Here is a 24,140-nt window from a genome sequence, read left to right on the forward strand (position 1 = left end):
CAAACTAGAAATTTGGCACGTATGTTCCTCTTGGCCTCCAGGTGCTCAGTAAGAAAGGATTTTCCAAATGACCAGAGCATTATTATCTTGTATATTATTATTAACACACTCTGATGCTAAGGAGTTCTTCCCCTTCCCACCTGAAAAGAAATCTGTTCCAAATGCAAAACACAAGCAGAGGAGCGGAATTTCAGTTTTAGTTTCACAGCACCAAGCAGCTTTAGTACAGAACAGTTGAGCTAAGCCACGCCCAGGCTCCTTGCTGTCCCCTTGCTCACACAGCAAATACTCTTTCAGTTTCCAAACAGCAACTCACACACTGGCAGGACGCTAGCCAGATAAATACTGATGGGTGCTGGTAGGCAGAGGCAGAATTTCTCCCTATTTTCTTCCCAAAAAACTAAGCCTGACCACATAGTTTCATAGCAAAGCACAGGTATCGAGCTATTATGGTATATATAAGTAACAGAAACCAAATATTTTAAAGAACTAGATATTACAGTCACCATAAAATATAACCCCCCCAAAGGTAGCATCAATAATATTTTGTACAAAAAAGTGTTTTAAATCTATTTCAAGGTACTTTTATTTAGATACCCAAAAAGATCAATTATCAGGGAAGAAATTCCAGAAAAATTTATGCAGTAAATATATATAATCATACTGATCCCCATCAACTACAATCCTATACTTTACTGGATGTAACTATATGCTCTGAAGATGACAAAGATTCAAGTTCACAGAGACAAACAGTTTCTGAGAAACATACTGAACCAACCTTCTTAATACTATTACCCTTACTTCAAATTGTATGTTTGAATGACATTATACAGTTGGGGCTACATACTTTTTTAGTAATCATATGCTGAACAAAGGTAATACTAGATTCTATTTTCATTATGGAACAATCACTTATTCAAACTGTAGGGCGATCAACTCTTATTTGACGCATTATTTCCATAAAGCATCTTCACCAGGTTTCAATTCCCTATAAAAAGAAAATATTACAGTTTTAAAAATAAATTATGACAGATTAGTACATTATACATTTAAAAATAGTCTTAAATAATTAGCTTTAAAAATGGAAAGCAAAGATACAGTGGATAGGTATTCCCTATATACAATCATATGCATAATTAGCTTGTTCTTGCAAATAACTGAAGAGTTTCCCCCGTATGGTATTTATTTTTTTATTCCCACTTTTATTATTTTTTGTAAGGCAGCAAACATACACAACACACTCTCTTCCTCCTATTTTCCACAACAACAACCCTTTGAGGTGGGTTGAGCTGAGAGAGTGATTGGCCCAAAGTTACCCAGCCACTTTTCATGACAGGACTAGAGCACATTCTCCCAGTTTCTAGCCTGAGTCCCCCGTGTTGTATACATCCAGAGAAATTGATATATACATCCAAATAGTGACCGTTTTGAATTTTCCAGCTGCAAAACTGATTTTGCCTCCTTTGGTCCACAGCTGCACATATGTGGAACAAAATGAGGATATATAAATGGATAGGGAAAACTAAGTCTTCCTTCATTCAATGAATGGTGCTCTGATTTCAGCTGGCTCACATTTCCCCCCAAATTATATAGCAATAGGAATAGCATTCAGATAGCCACCCAAAAGATGAATTGCAATGTTGTCCAAGATGCTACTGCAGATTTCATTGTAGATTTTAGTTCTGCATTTAACACAATTCTTCCACATAGACTAGTGTCTAAACTTCTGGACCTTGGACTTTCTTATTCAATCTGTCTGCATTATGGATTTCCTGTCTGGCCGTTCACAGAAGGTCAGATTAAGTAATCATACCTCTTCAGCCCTTACTCTTAACACTGGTACATCACAGGGCTGCATGTTGAGTCCCTTACTCTATACCCTTTATGTGCATGACTGCATTCCCACTCACGCTAGTAATGCTATTACTAAATTTGCAGATGATGCAACAGTGGTGGGGACTCATCTTCAGGAGGGATGAGTCTGCCTACTGAGATGAGGTGGACTAGTTGCTTTCGTGGTGTGGAGACAATAACTTGGTCCTCAACACCAGTAAAACCAAGGAGCTTATAGTGGACTATAGAAGGAACAGATCAAACATCCAGCACTTGCTTATCAATGGAGACTCGGTGGAGCAAGTGACCAGTTTTAAGTTTCTGGGTGTTACCATAAAAGAGGACCTGACCTGGGATGCTCACATTGCAGCACTGGTCAAAAGGGCCCAGCAGAGATTATACTACCTGAGACTTCTCAGAAAACAACAACTGAATGAAAACTGCTGGTGACCTTCTATCGCTGCACCATAGAGAGTATCTTAACTTACTGCACCTCTGTATGGTTTGTCAATTGCACAGTGGCAGATAGGAAAGCATTCCAGAGGGTTAACGTCATTGCCCTCTTCCCTCTTTGGAAGACCTTTATGCTCTCGCTGCCTTAAGAAAGTTCAAAACATTCTCAAAGATCCATCTCATCCTGGGCACCCTTTTTTGAACTATTACCATCTGGCAGACGATACAGAATAATAAAAATAAGCACAAATAGCCTGAAAAACAGCTTCTATCCCAGGGCAGTAGCTTTTTTGAATTCTGCTGTATAGTGCAGTGTTGGGGGTTTTCGGTTCAATGTGTAGAGGGTGAAGGATGTGATTTTGTGTTTATTTTCATGGTCATGATGTGCACTGAAGATGATGTTTGATTTCATTGTACAATGACAATAAAGTAAACTATAATCATCTTGGGGCAGCTGATTCTCTCAACCGTGTAACAGGGAGTGCAAGTTAAGTCACCTATTATTTTTTACTAACTGAGGGATGTTTTGTAAACATATTCCAAGGCTAAGCAAGGATTGAAGGGTAGGAAAAACTTTTAAAGTACTAAACAATCTGATATAAAAGTTGAAACTGTTAAGAAAATCTGCAACATTTGCAGATAGGGCAAGAGGCAATGATGCTTTATTTTAAATTTTAGAGTTGGGGAAAAATAACAGGCAAATCTTTCTTTACAGATAAACTTAAAGTCAACAGATAATACAAGCAAAGGAAGTTACGGAAGCAGTGGCAAAGGGAACATCCTAATAAGCTTTAGTACAATAATCGAGATGAAATAATTAAGAAGTCTGCAAACAGAGATTCGCAGTACTTACTGAAATATAGGTACTCAACAAAAATTAGTAACATTGAAAAAGGAAGGAAGGAAAGTCAAGTACAGAAGAAAAAAGAAGAAAATGAGATAAACATTTGTTTATCTAAAGTCCAAGGTAGTCACGAGGGAATGAGAAGAGGCATTTTTGGAGCTAAATTAGCATAAAATAACAAAATATAACGAAGAAAAAATACAGTATAGGAATATGACATTTTCAGAATCTTGTACTTGGTTCTAAACTTTTTAGGATGAAGGTAAATACTATTATAGGCTTAGAAATAAAACTGAGAGACTTCCGGTTTGAAGGGCTTCGGCACAGACAGAAATCCGCGATCGTGCAACGGTTTCTGGGCTCGCCGCTGGAGCGCCCCGAGCCAGCTGGTTTCGGGGCTAAGCCACCCCGTAGAGGTGGTGAAGAAGGGGAAGACCGCCAGCAGGGTTGAGGAGAGCCGCATCTCTCCTCCTCAGCTGGCCATTACTCCCTTTCCCAAAGGCGGTTGCAGCGGTGGTCAGAAATGGCCACCACAAAGGAGAACTCGACCGGAAAAGGATGTGCAGGAGGAAGATAAGAAGTGAAAGTTTTGGCTGACCGGGTTAAATTGTAAAAGCAACAACTAAGGTACCCTGGAATTTAAACTTACAAAAAATAACATCGCTCCCAAAGAAGAGTCGGAAGCAACGAAGGAAAGTGAAAAGGGAAAGGTTTGGCTTTTTTTTTCTTCTCTCTCCTTCCCTATGCTGACAACTAAGAGACTTAAATAAGAAATCGGAAAAATCCGCTTTGACATCAATAGGCAATTAAGCTGAAAATAAAACAAAATGCCAAAGGGATAATAAAGATTTCTGGACATTAAAAATTTTCTTTTTCATAAGCAGGAAGGGAGAGAAAAAGAATAAGGGCAGGATCTGGAAGAGGGAGGAGACTGCCTGGAATTAAAAAGAATCTACAGTAAAATTTCAACAAGAATTCTTAAAGATACATTTTAACTGAAACTTTGCAACTAGATAGTAACCCCAGGAAGTGAAAGTGAAAAAAAGGAGCAAAAAAGAAACAGCTTGCATGTATTTGGATTATTTGGTGATCTTTGGATTCTTGGTTATTATATTTGAATGACTAAAATCAATCGGGTGGTTGTTTAAAAATTTATACAATGGCACCACTTCTGGATGAATTGAAAATGGAACTTAAAAAGTACAAAGAAGATGCACAAGAAGGGAAGGGTTCTTTTGGCTTCGTTTTTGAATTCTTAGAAATGGAGATTTGGAACTATGAGAAACAACAAGAAACGACTGCAAAACAAGAAGACTGGGACAAAGAAGAAGCCATCTTTAATGAACAAGCAATTTTATGTGGGGAAGAAAAAAGAAAGGGGGGAAAGAGAATGGAGAATTTAAGACTTAAAAAAACAACCAAAGAAAAGAAAAATAATTCGAAAAATAAGTATAATACTGGAAAGCAACAGAAAAGGGGAATACAGAAGAGAGAAATAGAGGTAGAGATACAAGGGGGTAAAAAGGGGAGAGAGAAAAAGAGAGGGAAGAAGGAAAGGAAAAGAAGTTACAAGGGACCGGAGCAAGATATAGAGAAACAGGACCTATTTAGAGATAATGGGTGAAAATCTAACTGAAAAAGGGATTCTGTAAAGGTACATAAAATTGTATTGTTATATTAGTAATAGAAATAACTTTAGAAAATTGGAAACAACATATGATTAAAATGAGGGATAAAACAGTGTAATTTAGTAAAATGTTTGTGAATAAAATAAGTGAATAATTAGTTAATGTTTTATAAAATATAAGTGAAGAGGGGGGGAATTAACTATGGAAAGCTTATAATTGTTCCCATAGAAGTATGAAATTTAATTGAAAAGTAATGTTAAAGATGTTAAGACTTTAATGAATATTAATATTAATGATAGAATTGAATTGGAATGGAATGTTGTTTTAATTATATACATTTATAATTTTTTCTTTTTTTAAGAATACAGTGTATTTTAAGAATGTACCAAGCAGAATCCGAATGGAAGTTATGTATTATATTGAATGTTACAACTTTAGGGAAAAGATATAAAGGCGTCATACTCCAATCAGTAACTACAGGAGAAATTTTGTTTAATGAGAAAAGATAATAGATAATTGAAACAGGACAGACAAAAAATATAAATACAATGATTTGAATTGAGAGATGAGATAATTAAAATAAAATTGAGAAAATTAAAAGAGGGGAGAAGCTATGCAGAAAATGTAAAATAGTAATAAGATATGGAATAGAATATAAAAATGAGCATGAACCTGAATTTGTGTCTGTATGAAGAAATGTAACCCGGGATTACGCTACTTTTAAAAAAGATGTTTTATTTGTATTTTTTTTTCTCTTTGTGAAAACTCAAATAAAATTTACAAAAAAAAGAAAAGAAATAAAACTGTGATACAGAGATTCATTTTCATTATGTTATCCATCTCAGAAATACTATTCTTCCAAACTGAAAGGGTGTCTACTGCAATCTATTGATAACTAACTTCTTTGTAAAGATTGGAAATAATTGTTCCCCACAAATCATCTTTCTACATGTATTTTAACTGAGGACTACTTTATATTATTTTAATTATATATTATGCATGTAACCACTGTTTCTATTATGAACATTTTCATCTGCCTTGGCATAAATCAGTAAAGATAAACAGTCAAGTATGTCTAGGAATGCGGTAACCATATTTGGTACTATGTAGAGCTTCAAACCATATTTGGAGCAATACTACACATCGCATATTACAATATAAATTCTTTAAAGGAAGAATTTAATAATTGTGATCTTTTATACACATCAATAAAAATTAGTAACAGCTATATCTGCCAATATTTTCCTTAAGTATATTTTTTGGAAGCAATTTCATCATCCGGAAGAATAAAATTCTTGTAAGAAATCAATTAAAATAAATAACCTTTGATATAATTTGCTCTTGTTTCTGAATATTGCCAGTTTCTCATCGTGTTGCCTGTCAAAGTACCATCCCACCAAGAATCCTAGGGGACACAATGCCATAGGCCAGTGATCTCGCACCAAGTGGATAATATTCATGGTAGTTACTGTGAAAAAAAAGGACAAAGATTACAAGTAATGGCATATTTCCACATGAGCATCATTGCTTATAATAAAAGATGAGACCTATTTGCCCGTAAGTTCACTGTTATTCTGAAGTAAGTCCTATTGGATTGATGTGACTTATGGAGAAAACCTAATGTTATGTGGAAAATATTTTATTGTAAGTTAAATTTTGCCTGTAGCATAGATGGTGGTATAGAAGTATCCACAAATGCTGGCATGTGTAAAATGATGAAACGTGAATGGGGATGTCATAATGCAAGTTTTCCCCTTACATATGATACAAATGCACAAGGAGTCAAGTTTGTATCAAATGTTATCCATCATATGCCAGGCTTGTCCAATAGAGACTTTCTTATAATAGTGGAACAAGTCAAAGGAATTGCACTTGATAAAAAATTAATGTAATTGAAATGTGAAGATCCTGTACTCAAATCCTAAAACTTTGTAATTTCAAATAGGATGACAAAATATGTATTTTGATGTTATTTACTATATTCCATTTTGTAAATTTACTGTCATTTAGTATAGTATACGTTAACGAAAAGCCCAAAACAATTGCTAATAATACTTTGAAGTGTCATTAAAAAGAATCACCAACCTGCCCTTCAAATAGAACTGCAAACATTAACAACTTAACTACTTGCCTCATCCAATTAAAAAAAAACCTTTAAAAAATCTAGCAGTTACAAAGCCAAAAGGCCATTTTCCATCAGTTTTATCCAGTGTTTTACCCAGTGTTTTGTATTGTTTATGTTTAACTGCATGTCGTCTGTGTGGGAGGGAGGTGAGATATAAATCAATCAGCTTTATTTCTAAGAATCTACAGGCTCCACGTGTATTCTTAGAAAGTTTTTTTTTTTTAAGGATGGCTGCAGCCCAATCTTTGCTTGAAAGTGAGACACTGGCCAGGACAGGCCAATATATCTGATTTATTATGGGAATTCCTTTTATATTGCAGAGCTGTAGCATTCTGAAATGAGTATTTAATTCCCAGCTTGCTCCAGATGCAAGCAAGATGTCTAACTCCTTTCTCAATGGGAAAAGCTTATACTAGGAAGAAGTCCCCCTTCCCCAACGTATTTTGCCCAGAATATGATTGTACGCCCTGGGCAACTAACCCAGGAATACCCCTTATTTGGGCATAGATGCCCATCCTTCCTGATGATACTAAGCTACATGTGCACCCAGTCTGGATTAGTGGTTGAAAAATTAATGTGACAGAAGCCCCAGATCTTGCACAGTATGTACGGCTTCATGCATGACACATCCACTATTGGCAAACCAAAGTGGCCTCCAGTCTTCTGAAGACATCAGACGCACCCTTATAAATCCCTCTCTGACTCTCTCCCTCTCCATTCACCACAACGCTAATCTTACCGGTCCAGAGGATCTAGGCCTCACCCAGGGTCAACTAAACCCAAAACGACCTCTCCGTTTACCGATGAGACTTCGGGAAGCTACGTATCCGGGAGGAACCATTAAGACGAGAGGAAAAGGAAGGGCGGATAAAGCTATTTTATTTCACACATCCCCCTGGGAGTCAATTTGTTTTTTTTTCCTTTAAAGCATGGTTAGAAATCCAATTCAGGTGGATGATATATGTATGTATCACGATACCATAGACGGTGCTTCCCCCTCTTAACTGTATGTGGTACAATCCAGATTTCTCTTTCCTCCCGGCGACTCCTCCTCTTTCAGCGAGCTTGCCGGTTTCTTACCCCAAGATGGCGGCAGCAAGAGGCAGGGCTGGGGATGGTTGAGTGGGCACGTGCGGGTTTTTCTTTCCTCCTTTCCATTTCCCGAATAAATGTGGGTGCCCGGAGGTAACAAGGGGTGATAAACAGGTAAGAACGAAGTAAGTGTCTCGGAGGGCAGCCGCTTAAGGGATATTTGGCTTTCCCCTAGTGCGGCTCTGTCCTCAGTGAACACGGCTCATGAGTGCCTGCTTTCCTTCAGACGAAGAATTAAGGAGACGAGTACAACAGCTGGACTCGAGCTTGAGAACGAAAGACATCCCTGCAACTTAAGACACCGAGAATTTTGGGCTGATAGGCAGGATTCCGCGAAGCCCACTTTAGAGCCCGAAGATTTAGGCCTCAGCTCCAAAGACGAACAAGAGTCTCTGTAATAAAAGGCTGCACCTGTCAAACGACCACCTGTCCTGAGTAAATGGAGTCGTTTCTGCTTCGTGTACAACCTCAGTTTAATGTAATTTTGCTCGAGCCACCCGGGTTTCAATGAATGAGTTTATTTTCTTTTTTACTCCTTGAGATGGAATGGCTTCAATACAATTTCCTTTTTAACTTTTGGTTGGTTATTTTGCATATCTTTGGCTGACTTCTCTAATGCCACTGTTACGGATGAAAGCCAACTTGATTTTGTAAGATTAGAGATAGCTCCAAAGTATCACCTGCATGCTTTGGATGAACTTTATCTTCTGGTACAAAAATATAATGGATGATTTTGGGCCAGTCACATACACTCAGACCAACCCACTTTGCAGGATGGTTTTTGGGAGAAGGGGGAATAGGAGGAAGGAGTACTATGTATATTTGCTGCCTTGGGTTACTGTACTTAAAAAAATAAGGGTGAGATTAAAAAAAATATAATAAAGTTAACAGCCATAAATAAATACATATATAGATAGCTACCATAAATGTCAGAATTAAATAAAAACAAAATTATATAAATAGAGGAACACATATAGTAATAGGTGGAGCAGGCTCTCAAACTTGAGGCCTAGATGCGTCACGCACTAGCCATGCCCATACCCAGTTTAGCGAAGGGAAAAGTGATACGTCACATGATGATACCGTGATGACATGAGTTTGAAACCCCTGAGATACGGTTATGTTGAAACTTAACATACAAATTTCTGAAAACTTGAAAATTTCTAGTTCTCGGGCTATATCAAAAAGGAGCAGAGCAGACCCTGATAAATCTGAGGGTTGTTCATATGTTGAATCATACTTTATAGTTACAAACCAGGTTATTGCCAGTAAATTGACAGGTTACCTGTCAGTAAATGCTGGATTCTTTTTTTTCAGAGAGGTGTGTGCGTGCGCACGCACCCTGCTGTTCTGGTAACCCTGTTTGTCATGTTGAGGAAAACTGATACAATTGTTCTACGAAAGAAAGCATTTGATTTTATCTCTAAGCTCACAATTTAAACCAAACATTGAAATTATAGATTCATTGATTTGGGGAAATTTCCAGTTTGCTTGTGTTGACCATTGGGGCCTTATTCTATGAAACATGCTGAAATAATATAGTATTAAGTATCTCTCATTTTTCACAGCTGCATATGAAAACTAATAAAAAGGATTTTAAAACAAAATTTATTTCTTTATAGTAACTATTTTTGGTGAGAACATTTGGGGAAGAAAAAATGACATCTATTATCAAGCTAACAACCCTCTCAGGGGTTCAGGAAGAATCTGCTCTCTGCTATTTACTTCAGGTAGATGAGTTTCGCTTTTTGTTGGATTGTGGCTGGGATGAGAATTTTTCTATGGACATCATTGATTCCCTGAGGAAGTAAGTAGAATTTGACTCAGTTAAAGTGCTGAACCCTTGAAAAATGTACTATAATGCTTTTTTGTTATAGCATATTTATATAACATAAAGCACTTGTTTAAATTATTAAAGTTCTGGTACAAAATTTTTTGTATCAAGAATTTTTCCTTACTATATATGAAAATAGACTTGCTAAGCATAGGTAGAACATTTCTACTTTATATTGATCTTTTAATTGCTTTACTTAAATCAATAACATTTAAAATGTTCATGAAGACAGGGACAACAATTGCAGGATCAAACTACAAAGAATAGTCTGCTACTTTTTTGGTTGGAATTATATTTATTTTCTTATAAAGACAAGAATGGTATTATGATGAGGAACCATTTATTATATTTCTCAAATACAGAAACAATGCCATTTGATCAGAGTTCCCAATGTGGAGATTTTGCATGCAGAATTGTATTTGATAAGAGTAGATCTACAGAGTAAGACTTTCATTAGCTTTGGTTTCTTGAATGTATACAGTGATAATGTAATACATGTAGACTTTGCATTTCTTTGCATAATATTTAGTCTTGGATGACAGTATCAGCAACATTTATTAAAACATAGTGTTTTGAACATTGTTCTCCAAATACAATGTCATCACTAGAACTATTACTAGAAGTTTTTTGCACTAGTCCTTTTAAGTGAAACATGGAAGCAAAAGCTTGATTTCTAAGTGTTTTTCTGTGATGTCTGACTTCTTCAATTAATGAATGCTTTTAGTCTAGTTGAATATCCTGTTATAGACAGCTAGTTCAATTTTGCTAATATTCCCTTTTGTTTGAAGTTACTCTAAAGAATATTAGGAGAGCAGGACATTAACCAAGATAAGACCTTCTTTCTATTGAAAGGAGCATTTTCCCATCTATTGAAGGGAGCATTTTCTTAATAAGAGCTTTTTTCATTGGAAATTTCTCCTTAAAAATAGAACTCTAGATCCAAATTTTATTTTAGATTAAAAGTATCAGTTCTCAAATGATACACACTATACTGAGATAGGTGTTTCTTTAAATAGTGAAATGGAGTGTTTTCTCCTCCTTGTTCTTGTTTTATAGACATGTTCACCAGGTTGATGCCGTACTTCTTTCACATCCTGATCCTTTGCACTTGGGTGCTCTCCCATATGCAGTGGGAAAAATGGGGTTGAACTGTGCTATTTATGCAACTATTCCTGTATACAAAATGGGCCAGATGTTCATGTATGACCTCTACCAGGTAAAGCTCATGTCTCAGTTTTTTGAGAGAGATGATTTTAAACTTTCCCCCAATGTGGCTAATTTTAACTGTGAATATTTTTCCTTTCCTTTTGACTAGTCCCGCCATAATACCGAAGACTTCACCTTGTTTACTTTGGATGATGTGGATGCAGCTTTTGATAAAATACAACAACTAAAATTTTCTCAGATTGTCAATTTGAAAGGTGAAAAAGAACATTCTTAAAGTCAGTGTTATGTCCTGTTGTTTGGGATTTCTGTTTCTTTTCTCTAAAATCTAAATCTTCCAGTTTTAAACTTAGCAAATGGTTATACAATTGCATGATGTCAAGCTAACTGAAGTACATAATATTCTAATTATTATTTTTTCAATTTATCCTTTCCTTGTCTCTGATCCCAGATCTTGTGATATTGATTTGTGGCTACATAGTCCAAGCCACTACCTATCTAAAAATCCTGAAATGTTTAGATATATAAAATATATATCAAGGGAAAAGGCCAAAAGGCCATAAAAATCATAGTTGTGTGAATGCATGAAATAACAAGATGGGAGGGAGAGTAGCGATAACAACTGTTGATATAAGGCTCTGTAAGGTCTTAGAATCATTGGTCAGTGAACACCATGATGGGCAATAGAAAACAGGGAGTAAGGAATGAAGAATTGCTAAAATTCTCCATATGGCAGCATTTTATTGCAGCATTTTATTTTATTTTTCTTATCAACATCGGGGGACAGATTGTTCCATGAGCCTGTTCATTATTTTCATAATACTTTTATGAAAGGTTTTCATTTTCATTTTTCTTTAGAAGTAGGTTCTGTTATTATGAATTGTATTAGCAAAAAATAAAATAGAAAAAATAATACTTTAATACGTTGTATTAGTATAAAGAATTGAAACAAAGATGTGGGAGGGTTGCATTATCATGTAATTGAGGTGTGTATAAAATTATGTTTTTTCTTTAGGTAAAGGGCATGGTTTGTCCATCACTCCATTACCAGCAGGTCACATGATAGGAGGTACGATATGGAAAATAGTTAAAGATGGAGAAGAGGAAATTGTTTATGCAGTTGATTTTAACCACAAGAGGGAGATGTATGTACACAGATGTTGCTACTTTCCTACTACAGTTTCTTAACATTTCTGATTTCTAAAGACTCTCGGTCCTGGGTGGTTCTGTGAATGAAAGTAGTATTTTAAAACCAAGATTGTATTTCTGGTGATTTAGTGAATATACAAACAAAATTGTCTTGGCAGTAGTGTGAAAGCTGACATTGCTTGGAGAGAATTTCCTATGTTAATTTACAGCTATGATATTTTTGGAACTTGCACACCTGGTTTGTCTTAGTAGCAAATGGAAAAATTGTTGAGTTGAAATTAGTACTACAGAGGAACCTTATTTACTTACTTATTCTTCCATACTTTTTAATCTTAAGAATCCTGTATACATGCCAGGGTTTGCACATACAGGAATTAAATTTGAGGGTAAGGAAATCTGGAGTAGTTCCTGTTTTTAAAATTAGTAGACGATGTTTAAAATGCATTAAGAAAAGCATAATGTTCCTCAATCAAAGATATCCTTCTACATTCGGCAATGCCATTGTTTAGTTGTCAATTTCAAAATAAATTCTGACCTTAAGGAGAAAAGGTGAGGATTCTCCTGCAGGACCTGTCAACAAATTAATAAATCACCCAAGTCTTTCTATAGCAGTGTGTGGTGAACCCTTACTTGCAGTATGATTCCATGGAAAGAAACGTGTTTTATCAAGTTTTTTATATGCGGGTTTTCCTTCTGAAACAGAAGTGCTGCACAGCTCTATTAAGTAATTAAAGATGGTTTCCTTAACTTTCATTTTAAAATATGGTATCTGATTAGGAGAGGGAAAATAGGTTTCCTTATGTTTAATTTTAATTTTAAAAAGGCAATAAATTTAGAAATGTGTTACAGTGTCATCCATGTTCTAATTAAAGAAGTGTTGTCTCTGCCTTTATTATAGAAGTAGATTCCATATTTTATCTACGGAACTGTCTATAATGTCAACAGTGGTAGACAAGATTTTATTTATAGGATAATGCATTGTTTTATATTCATTTCTTTAAGATGTCATTACACCTTTATTTTGAGAATTCAGAAATGATACAAAAGTTAAATTAATTTGAAATCTGACATGGAAGAAAATACTAAATTTAAATTATTCTTAATTATGACGTGTTTTAAATTTTGTTTATAACATTTGTTCCTTTTCTAAGAATGAACTTTAAAACATTTTTTCAAATAAATTGGTTCTTCTGTAGGCTTTTCCTTCTTTGCTTTGTTTTTTACACTGCATTCTCATTAGCAAGGAAATACCCATGAGCTCAGATATTTGCAGCATGTGAAATAGCATGAGTTTTTACTTGCAGCACAGGATATGGGAAATAATACAAACTAATGTGAAAAGAAGCGTAGCCTTCTAGTGACTTTTTAGTAACTGTATTTGCTTGCACCTCTTTTTTTTTTTTTTCATTTCCTTCCACTATTTTTAAATTGCAGCAGAGAAATTTGACTTTTTTATGTCTGTAATTTTTATAGCACCATGTACATTTGTATATCCATGTATTTAAATTTATAAATACATTTAAATTCATGGTTGCAATTAAATTGTTCTAATAAAAACTGACATTTTTGAATATTAGAAAATCTTTTATTTTCAGCAAGTTTTAATTGTCATATTATACACTGAAATAAGCATAACTTCTTTTTCAGTCATTTAAATGGATGTTCTTTGGAAATGTTAAGTAGACCTTCTTTGCTCATCACTGATTCGTTCAATGCTACTTATGTACAGCCAAGGCGGAAACAAAGAGATGAGCAACTGTTAAGTATGTATTTTGTGACACAAATGAAATAACAATTTATTATGGGATTCAGGATGGAATGGTTTTTGTTCTTAACAGGATTTCATCCTCTCGTTTATTTAATATTCATGAATGTACAAGATGATTTTTTTATAAGATTACTAATGACCTAGAAAATTGAAATAATTTCAGTTTTAATTTGAAAGGGGGCTGAGTATGCATATTTTAAGTGAAACATGACTGTTTTTATTTCACAAATTAATTTAATGGAAATATATTGCTGATGAATACTCACAGAGAATATATATTTGTTTTTTTGAATGTTGCTAGTTGAAAAAGTGCCTCTCCTCACATAAATATTACTTTAGCTATGAAAAGCCATTCTTTTCTTGGCATTAAAATAAAATTTTAAGTATGCTAAGGACTTTTATTTGACAACCTTAATATTAAATATGGAATCATATAGCCTTCTGTCTTACAGCTTCGGAAATCTATAAAACGATGTTCTTAAGACACTATTTCTTCAGAACATAAAAGGAGTTAATGTTTTTTTTAGTAATTTAGCTTGAGGTAAAGTACTAAATGGTAACCTCAGTTATCATTTGGTTGACATGTGTTGTATGGTTAGTGATTTTTAGTTAGATACTGTCTGCTGCATGATTTTTTTTCCAGAAATTATTTTAAAAACTTTTGTAGTTAGAGCATTTATGTTAAGCCATCAAATTGCTATATATCACATGTGGATTAGAAGCTACTCTTGATGCCATTTGGTTTTTCCTCTGATTATTAACAAGAAAGTTCTGTGTATATAAGGGTTTCAATATTGTAACTTTATTTGTTTTTGTTTTTTATCTCCAGCAAATATTTTGGAAACATTGAGAGGTGATGGAAATGTCCTAATAGCTGTGGACACTGCAGGGAGAGTTTTGGAACTTGCCCAACTGCTTGATCAAATATGGAGGACAAAAGATGCTGGTTTAGGAGTTTATTCCTTGGCACTTTTAAACAATGTCAGCTACAACGTTGTGGAGTTCTCAAAATCTCAGGTTTGTTTTTTCAAGTTGTTATAATGAAATTCACTGTTGCAAAGCAGGTATTTTAGCCTTATGTAACAAGTAACAAAGCATCTAATAAGATATTAGGTATTATAAGGTATGGACCATACAAAGCATGCTTTGCAAAACAACCCAATTATCCTTCCAAATCACTACCTAAAATGTTGGTGAAAATTTGTTTTCACTTAGTATTAAAAAGGGCAGCTGATCTGTACTTCTCTCTCAATATACAGGTAGAATGGATGAGTGACAAGCTAATGAGGTGCTTTGAAGATAAGAGAAACAATCCTTTCCAGTTTCGTCATCTTTCTCTTTGTCATGGGCTTGCAGATTTGGCTCGTGTTCCTAGTCCCAAAGTTGTTCTTGCTAGCCAGCCAGATCTGGACTGCGGATTTTCAAGAGATCTCTTTATACAATGGTGTCAGGATCCCAAAAACTCTATTATTTTGACATATAGAACAACTCCTGGAACATTAGCACGGTTTTTAATAGATAATGCTTCTGAAAAAGTTATAGACATAGAGGTAAGAAAAGGCAATACTTTTTAATAAAAAATATTGCATCTTTAAGCTAGTGTAAGAATAGCAACACAATGACCTTGCACAATGGTTTGCCTCTACTCAAAGCAGAGGAGAGCAATAAAATAACTGCTAGATAGCCACACCTAAAACCATGCATGCATTACAGTATTTTGAATTTTGTTAGTGAAAAATTAATTTCAAAAAATATGCACATTTGGGCCAGTGCATATGCAATGCAAACTTTTGAGCAGGGTTTTTTGGTGAATTATATAAATTATGCACACACTTTGAAGAAAAAAATGATAGAATTGCTGTTCAGTTAGCTATGAAGAAACCTTATCATTACATAATAACTGACTATATAATATATGTGTGTATTTGCTTGAGATATAAAATGTAGAAAAATAGTCACACATACATATGTAATTGCCTGACTTTCTTGAAGAATTTTTCATTGATGTTAAGTGGTCTGTTTTGCAAACTAATACCAAAATAATTTTAGAAGTCATTTCATACTTCATTGCAGATTGAACTTTATATGTACTATTATGTGTTAGATATGTATATCTAATATGAATATTGCTGTTGTGTACCATCGTTATTTAATGATTCAGTGTAAAATCTGAACATGTAAGGCAGGTGAATATATGAGTTACTAATCTGTGCTTTTACTTTAGCTCAGGAAACGTGTAAAACTTGAAGGAAAAGAACTTGAAGAATACCTGGAAAAGGAAAAAATTAAAAAAGAGGCAGCAAAAAAATTAGAGCAGTCAAAAGAGTGAGTATATATATGCCTTCACAACTCCGGTACACTAATATAGACCCTGTTCATTAACACACATTCTTAATGGATCCTTGAAAGCATCCAGTTTAGAATACTTGTTTCAGTGTTACTTAAGAGTTTATTGTATTTTTCTGCCTTCAAATCAGTGTTAACTCCTGGTAATTGGCTAGATTAGTCCTTGCAACTTTCTTCGAAGATTTTCAGAAGTGATTTGCAATTGCCTTCTTCCTAGATGTGAGATAGAATTATTGACCGGAAATCATACAACTGGCCTTTTGCCTAAAGTAGGTCTAGAACTCCCAGTATTCCAGTTTCATTAATTAGTAAAGCAATTTGAATTACAGTGGAAGTAGCCCAATTGGAAACATATTTGAAATGGCTTTGACTGCCCGCACAGATAGCAGCACCTGGACAGCCTTGGGTGGTTTAGACAGCTAAACCAGTTTGGCTTGGTTAGAATTCACTAGGGACCCACTTAGGAATTCCATATTTGTAAGCTTTATTGGGAAGCTGAAAAAAATATTCTGTATAAGGTAATTTCCATAACATTGCCAAGGAAACTGGACAGATACTTCCATGAAAGTCATCAGGAACTGATTTCATCTTAAAAGAGGCTTTACCTTTCTTTGACTTTAATGAAATTTACTTTTAAATATGATTGACTGATCTGCAACTTAAAAGTAAATACCTCCTTAGCAGAAATATAGTAATTTGTGGTTTGTTGGATTCATTAGCTTCAAAATTAATAGCTATATAGAATATATTTTACAAGTTTATTTTGCCTTTATAGCAAAGAACTGAGGTGCCAGTGAATTAATCAGGATATAAATATTTTGTTGGTTTGCTTCATATATATAATCATTCTGGACTCCTGTTTTAGAGCAGATATAGATTCCAGTGATGAGAGTGATGCTGAAGAAGATATTGATCAACCATCTGTTCATAAGACCAAACATGATCTCATGATGAAAGGCGAAGGGAATCGAAAAGGAAGCTTCTTCAAACAAGCCAAAAAATCTTATCCTATGTTTCCTGCTCCAGAAGAGAGAATTAAATGGGATGAATATGGAGAGATTATTAAGTAAGTGGGAGATGAGGGAATGCCTATTCTAATATTTTTACATTTTAGTATACGCTGACTTACTCTCTTCGTGTAGAATGCACATTTTTCCAAATACATTTTTATTTCAAATGAAATGAATAAGTTCTCTGGAAAGACACGTTATATTTAAATGTATGTATCGAACCTTGATAATTCACCAAATAATGAAAACCTTTGATGGAACACATTATTTGGCCCATTTACAATTCTTTATGGTTCCAGAAGACAGGGAAGGTGCCTAAAGCAAATTTGGAAGAAAGGGAGCAAGCAGCTCTGAGGGGAAATGCCATTTTGCAGGTAGAACTCTGGATGTGTTGGGATGCCCACATTTGGATCAATACCTTTTCAGTGATCTATGCTATTAATATATAATTAATACTATATCTAGCAAATGAAAAGTATATATAATACTTTCATTTGCAAAAGTGCCACAAGTTTTCTTGACAATTTGCCTGAATATAAAATTAATAATGAAATTAAATGAAATTAATAAAAATAAAATTTCTGTATTTAGACCTGAGGATTTCCTTGTTCCAGAACTTCAGGCAACAGAAGAAGAAAAGAACAAATTAGAATCTGGCCTTACAAATGGAGAAGAACCTATGGATCAAGATTTATCAGATGTTCCTACTAAATGCATTTCAGCAATGGAATCAATGGAAATAAAGTGAGTGCATGTAGATTAGTTGAAGGTGATGTTACATAGCATAGAGTGTGATACTTATCAATCTGTTACAATCTCTTTCACCCTATTTGAGCCTGCCTGATATCTCTTATGGCTGTATTGAAATGATCCTGAGTTTTTAATATTGTGAAAACATTCACTTCTGCATTCGCTATTCATTTCTCTATAACCTACAGTATATCTAGGTTATCCTCAGGTTATGATCACAATAGGGACTGGAAAATTCATTGTTGAGCAATGCAGTTGTTAAATTAGACATTGCATAATTTGTGAAGAAAAATGTTGTTCATCAGATTCAAAATAGTTTTTTCTTCTAACTAAATACTGTGAGATGGACTATGTGATATTATATAAAAATAAAATTCTAGCTGACAATGTATAGAATACAGAGCAGAAGACAAAACATTAGAAGTAAGCTTCTTGGGGTGGGATATTAGAAAATACAGACACTAACATATACATTGATCAAATAAATTGCAATGAGTATTGATTAGATAAAGGGGAGAAATTCATTTATTTAATTTGATTTATAAGTTTGTTCATTGCAAGTAAATTAATACTGAGTAGAGTATATTTAAAATATCACAGGAACAAGCCTAGTGGGTAAAACTAGAATAGAATAGAATTCTTTTTTGGCCAAGTGTGATTGCACACATGAGGAATTTGTCTTTGGTGCATATGCTCTCAGTGTACATAAAGGGAAAAAACATTCATCAAGAATCATAAGATACAACACTTAGTGATAGTCATAGGTTACTAAATAAGCAATCAAATCATACTAGGAGACAAATAAAATAATATAAATTATAAAGATACAAGCAACACAGTTATAGTCATAAGTGGGAAGAGATAGGTACTAGGAAGTGTTATTATAATCTAGTACTAGAGGAATAATACTAACACAGTCTTAGTAAATAAGTTGACAGTATTGTGGGAATTATTTGTTTAGCAGAGTGATGGCCTTCGGGTAAAAACTGTCCTTGTGTCTACTTGTTCTGGTGTGCATTGCCCTATAGTGTCGTTTTGAGGGTAGAAGTTGAAACAATTTATGTCCAGGATGTGAGGGATCTGTGGATATTTTCACAACCCTTTTTTTGACTCGTGCAGTATACAGGTCCTCAATGGAAGGCAGGTTGGTAGCAATTGTTTTTTCTGCAGTTCTAATTATCCGTTGAAGTCTGTGTCTGTCTTGTTTGGTTGCAGAGCTGGTTTGTATTATGCTGGTTTGTAGTAAGAACACACCAAAGCAATATTTTTGTCTCTATAACTTGTGTAATCAAGGTGAATGATGTACAGACGATGTTTATAAAACTCTATTGCAAAACTTTCAAAGACACTTGAAATCTGTTGACATCAGTTGGAAAACAAATAATCTTTCTATGAATTATTATTTTGTTTGGTTGATAATTTTCTCCTGCAGTATGTATAAAAATATACAAGAGAAATAATATATCTTTGACTTGATACTAACCAATATACTGTATTAATATGAGAACATTGCAAACACATGATCACATAATGAGTGCAAGTATCAGGGAATTCTATGGCTATGGATTGGATTCAAAAGAAACAAAAAATCCAGAAGGTGGCAGTGATAAACCTCTTCTGTGCTGTTGCCAAGGAAACTTAATGGATGTATCTATGCAGTTAGCAGGAGTCATGTTTCCTTTTATGACATATCTACCTTGAGCCTCCATTGCTAGTTTGAAAAGATCCTTTTGAAGCTCTTCTGTAGGAGAATTAATACACAATACTTAAATTGCTTAAAAATATTGAATACAGAAGAGTTCAATTTCTTACACTGTAAAAACACTATTTTCTGTTTCCACACTGTTTCTAAGGTAGTAGTGTTCATCTATAAAAATAGTTGATCTTTTATTTCTTGATGACTAATTTTCACAGGCCTAAGTATATTTTTTAAACTATGTAGATCACTTCCATCACTTCATCTTGATTGCAACTCTCAAATTTCTAATTAGTTAAAGATACAAGTTTTCACTTTGCAAAAAACATTGTTAACAATACAGAATATGCACGCTTTAAAAAATGGAACGGCTGCCTTTTGTTATTAAATAATTCGGCATTTTGCAAAGTTCTTAAATAACACCATCTGGCTTAATAGTTAAAGGCTGCATTGTTGTTAAAAAATTTGCAAATCATAAGGATGTTATAGTTACAAAATGTAAGATTTCAGTTTAGTATGCTTGAATGACAGCTGTGTCGTGACATGTTTATATTCAGCTTAGCCTGTAAAGATTAGGTTTTGTTTCTCTTCATCTCTATTTTTTTCTCCTTATTTCTAGAGCTCGAGTTACATACATAGATTATGAAGGCCGCTCTGATGGAGACTCCATTAAAAAAATTATTAATCAGATGAAGCCACGGCAATTGATTATTGTCCATGGACCTCCTGAGGCCAGTCAAGATCTCACTGAATCTTGTAGAGCTTTTGGAGGGAAAGACATTAAAGTTTACATGCCCAAACTGCATGAAACCGTAGATGCAACCAGTGAGACTCACATATATCAAGTAAGACTTGCATGTTTGTATGACAAGGTATACTTAGCATAATTCAGCCATTTCCAAGTATTTATAAAAGGACTAATGCTTGCAAGATGTACTTTAGAACATGAAACAGTTTTTTGAATTGTTAAAGTAGCCACATCTTTTTCCAGGCTTGTAGATCTGCCTTGGAGCTTGCTCCTGACTATTTCCATCTACATGGAGGCACATAGTTGTTCTCAGCTGTATCCAGTGGCTCTGGTGAATATGCATGTGGAGACACCTGGCAACACCTTCCACAACTACTGTAGTATATGCATGCCTGAAACAAGATGCCACTGTTTTAATGATTTAAAAAGTGATTTGTATATTCTCCTACATGTTACAAAGAACCTACTTCAAAGGATTTGTATGCAAGAGAAAGCAAAGTAAGCCCTGTGGTCTGATCATGAAATTGTATTGTTGAACTGCCTCAAGGTGTATTTTTAGGGCATTTTAAAGTTCTGGTATTAAGTTTTGAAGGGTCTGTGGGCTCATTTCTTGAGGATTGCAGTCATTCTGTCAGTCTGCCCTACTTTGAGATTTTCATTTGAACCCTCGTTACATGGCTATCCGCAAAAGGAATTTTGTGTGACAAATCACAGGAAGATATTTTGGGGGAGGCGGGTAACCTTATCTATATTTTGGCCTGATAGGAAATGTCAGACCCCCTCACTGGCTCCTTTTAAAGATCCTTGAAAGGCTTGCTTGTTTTTAGGTATTTCCTTAAAAATGGTTGTGATGGTAGAGTGTGATTGGTAATTTTATATTCCGATAGTAAGGTATGAATTTTGCCACATAAATTTATGTCATTGAACTGTATTACTGCGTTAGCTATATTAATATTATAGTTTTGTACTGTACTTATTAGCAATTGTTATTTATATCATGTCTTCAGTAGTCTAATATAATTTACAGAATATATTTTGGGTATATTTTATTATAAAAGAAAGGTTTATAAATACTTTTAAATTGGTTTATAGGGAGATAAACATTCGTGCATCCATAGCAAGGTTAGTTTTACAATTAGCCAGTATTTCCTTTTTGATTGCCTTTGTTAAGTGTGCTCTTTCCACAAGGCCGGTACTTTACTGTTTGAAAATCCAACAAGATAATTCCCTACAAGGTCTTCCTATTCTTTAGTCTTGCACTGAGTCCTTGCATCATTCCTTTGGTTTTAACTTAGAGTATTGTAGGAATTAATTGTGATTGATTTCTGGCTTTCTGAACTATTAAGTCTCAGGCAATTGTGTTTTTTCAATAAATTACACAATGTGCTAAATCATTGCTTAGTGCAGTACGTAGTAAGCGTGGTCTGCTATAGGACATAAATTACAGGCTCCAGTAACTAATGGTTATTTGCTAAACTACTGCACTCCTTAACAATAAATGCCAAAAATAAAAACAATGTCTTGATAGTGTGATTACATTGTCTTTCGCACTGTCTTGGCTATTGATATATTGCAAGCAGTGCTGCTGAGAATGTAAATTCTTCTTGTTTGTTTATTTCAGTTTTTTTTTATTCTGTTTTAGGTTAGGTTAAAAGACTCCCTAGTCAGTTCCCTTCAGTTTTGTAAAGCTAAAGATGCAGAACTTGCATGGATAGATGGAGTTCTGGACATGCGAGTATCAAAAGTAGACACAGGGGTAATTTTGGAAGAAGGGGAACTGAGAGATGATGGTGAGGACACTGAAATGCAGGTAGATGCACCCTCTTCAGATTCCAGTGCTGCAGCACAGCAAAAGGCCATTAAAAGTCTCTTTGGTGATGATGACAAAGAAATCTGTGAGGAGAGTGAAATTATTCCTACTTTGGAGCCCTTACCACCCAATGAGGTAAGATTTAAAAGTGAACTTTTATTGCTTTGGGAACATGGTGTCTTGTATATAAAGAAATTATTGAAATATGTTTCATGATAGGAACCCAGGTTTTAGTTGTGTTTTTTTAACTGTAGATCTGTTACTGTTAAAAGCAGTTCCTTGTGTAGTAAAAATGAAGGGCTACTGTCTTTCATGTACATAATATTAAATACTAAAAGAGTAACATTTTTCTCTGCGTTAGGATTTTTTTTCTAAATGAAAGCTAAGTTTTTCTTAAAAAACAATTAAGGCTCAAATGTGTCAGATCTCTGAATCAAATGAAATTAGTTATTTCGATATGAGAAGGGCAGCAAATAAATTTAATAAATAAGTAATAACATTATCAATTACCATGCATGTTTGTCAAAGATTTTGAAATTGCTTATGCTATCTAGTCCTGACCAGAATTGAGTCTTTTAATAAATTCTACCATGATGTACAACATATAGGCCTATGCGTATGAATTTTGTGATACAAAAACAATAGCTTTACTGGTGGGATGCTTCAGGTATTTGAAATATATTAAAATTTTATTTTGGCTTGTATCCTCTTGAAAAAAGGTTCCTGGACATCAATCGGTCTTCATGAATGAGCCAAGATTGTCTGATTTTAAGCAAGTTCTGTTGCGAGAAGGAGTTCAAGCTGAATTTGTAGGAGGAGTTCTAGTGTGTAATAACTTGGTTGCTGTTCGCAGAGTAAGTAAGAGAACGTGTGTGTGTGTACATTTAACGTATCAGTTGTAAGAAATCTTTCAAAAAAGTAAATAACTGGATATATTTTTTTGTTACAGACTGAAACTGGACGTATTGGATTGGAAGGTTGTCTCTGTGAAGATTTCTATAAAATTAGAGACCTTTTATATGAACAGTATGCCATTGTCTAAGGAGAAGTCTAAATATGATATATGGACTTGTTTTATTTACAGATGTAAAAGAATAATTAGTAGCCATTACTAAACCTTTCTAGTTGATGAACCAGTGTTGATATAGTCTGAGAAAGTTTACTTTATATAAATATCCTATATATTTTGCTGGTTATATTTTTCATAATAATACAACTTTTCAAGTTGTAGCTTTTCAGATTGCAGATAGATTGTTTTACAGAACTTTTTGAGATTTGATCTTTACAAATTTGCATTTAGTCTCTGTTGAAAGCAATGGGATTTTGGTATGATTAACATTTCCATTATTTTTGGTGGGAAGTAAAGGTAATTAGCTTAGCATGAATGTAGCTTATTAAGGTTATGTTTAAAAATATAAAAGAAGTTTATGTTAAAAATGTCCCTGATTTGCAACTAAATCATTTATTGTACATTTTTATTTTGATAAAAGCAAATATTCATTGAGAATCAATCTGTTTCTTCAGAGTAGTTCCTGTCTAACCATCCTATAAAGCTCTACTCCTCAACTGATTTTTCTTAATGATTTGTCTATTTATAACAATCTAAAGAAAGCAGTGTTGGGGCGGGAGGCAACAGAGATCCTAAGGAAGCAAAAATCCTACAGCTACATAATAAATGGTCTCTAAATTATTACCACAGTAAAAAGCTAGTACAATGACTTTAAAATTCAGCTATTACTATTTCCAAAATACATACTTGCTACATATTTTAGAAGGTACCTAACAGATAGCTGCTCCCATTAGCAGAAGAACAGCTTCCAATATAGAACAACACTGCACTGGGGGGGAGGGGGATAATCACAAATCCAGCAAGGTTGTTATATTTTGCTT

The 24,140-nt window shown here is 34.3% G+C and overlaps 2 protein-coding genes across 6 annotated transcripts; one reads left to right on the forward strand and one right to left on the reverse strand.

The window, feature by feature from the left end:
• Positions 1-561: 561 nt before the first annotated feature.
• On the reverse strand, positions 562-7,749 carry NDUFB1 (NADH:ubiquinone oxidoreductase subunit B1). Its single transcript, XM_026713246.2, has 3 exons — positions 7,623-7,749; positions 6,082-6,226; positions 562-988 (listed from the first exon to the last, which is right to left on the reverse strand). Exons 2-3 carry the CDS (start codon positions 6,216-6,218, stop codon positions 952-954), a joined length of 174 nt encoding a protein of 57 aa, XP_026569031.1. The 5' UTR covers positions 6,219-6,226; positions 7,623-7,749; the 3' UTR covers positions 562-951.
• Positions 7,750-7,944: 195 nt separating this feature from the next.
• CPSF2 (cleavage and polyadenylation specific factor 2) lies at positions 7,945-23,817 on the forward strand. Of its 5 annotated transcripts, none has more exons than XM_087922099.1 (15): positions 7,945-8,100; positions 9,598-9,782; positions 10,866-11,025; positions 11,125-11,230; positions 11,989-12,118; positions 13,770-13,885; positions 14,720-14,907; positions 15,150-15,440; positions 16,115-16,215; positions 17,102-17,302; positions 17,838-17,990; positions 20,312-20,537; positions 22,083-22,385; positions 22,970-23,104; positions 23,200-23,817. In XM_087922099.1, exons 2-15 carry the CDS (start codon positions 9,634-9,636, stop codon positions 23,290-23,292), a joined length of 2,352 nt encoding a protein of 783 aa, XP_087778225.1. In that variant the 5' UTR covers positions 7,945-8,100; positions 9,598-9,633; the 3' UTR covers positions 23,293-23,817. The 5 variants fall into 5 exon arrangements, with proteins under 5 accessions (XP_087778225.1, XP_087778228.1, XP_026569017.1 ...); XM_087922102.1 differs by having other exon boundaries at positions 9,598-9,705; XM_026713232.2 differs by having other exon boundaries at positions 7,945-8,089.
• Positions 23,818-24,140: the final 323 nt, after the last annotated feature.

The sequence above is a fragment of the Pseudonaja textilis genome, chromosome 1, assembly GCF_049901715.1.
Source record: "Pseudonaja textilis isolate UNSWEBS1 chromosome 1, rPseTex1.2, whole genome shotgun sequence".
NCBI lineage: Eukaryota > Metazoa > Chordata > Lepidosauria > Squamata > Elapidae > Pseudonaja > Pseudonaja textilis.

Coding starts and splice junctions, on each gene's coding strand:
- NDUFB1 (XM_026713246.2), bottom strand. CDS start 6,218: ATGAATATTATCCACTTGGTGCGAGATCACTGGCCTATGGCATTGTGT. Junction 989..6,081: donor AAGAGCAAATTATATCAAAG/GTTATTTATTTT, acceptor TTCTTTTTATAG/GGAATTGAAACCTGGTGAAG.
- CPSF2 (XM_087922099.1), top strand. CDS start 9,634: ATGACATCTATTATCAAGCTAACAACCCTCTCAGGGGTTCAGGAAGAA. Junction 12,119..13,769: donor TTTAACCACAAGAGGGAGAT/GTATGTACACAG, acceptor CTTCTTTTTCAG/TCATTTAAATGGATGTTCTT. Junction 23,105..23,199: donor ACTTGGTTGCTGTTCGCAGA/GTAAGTAAGAGA, acceptor TTTTTGTTACAG/ACTGAAACTGGACGTATTGG.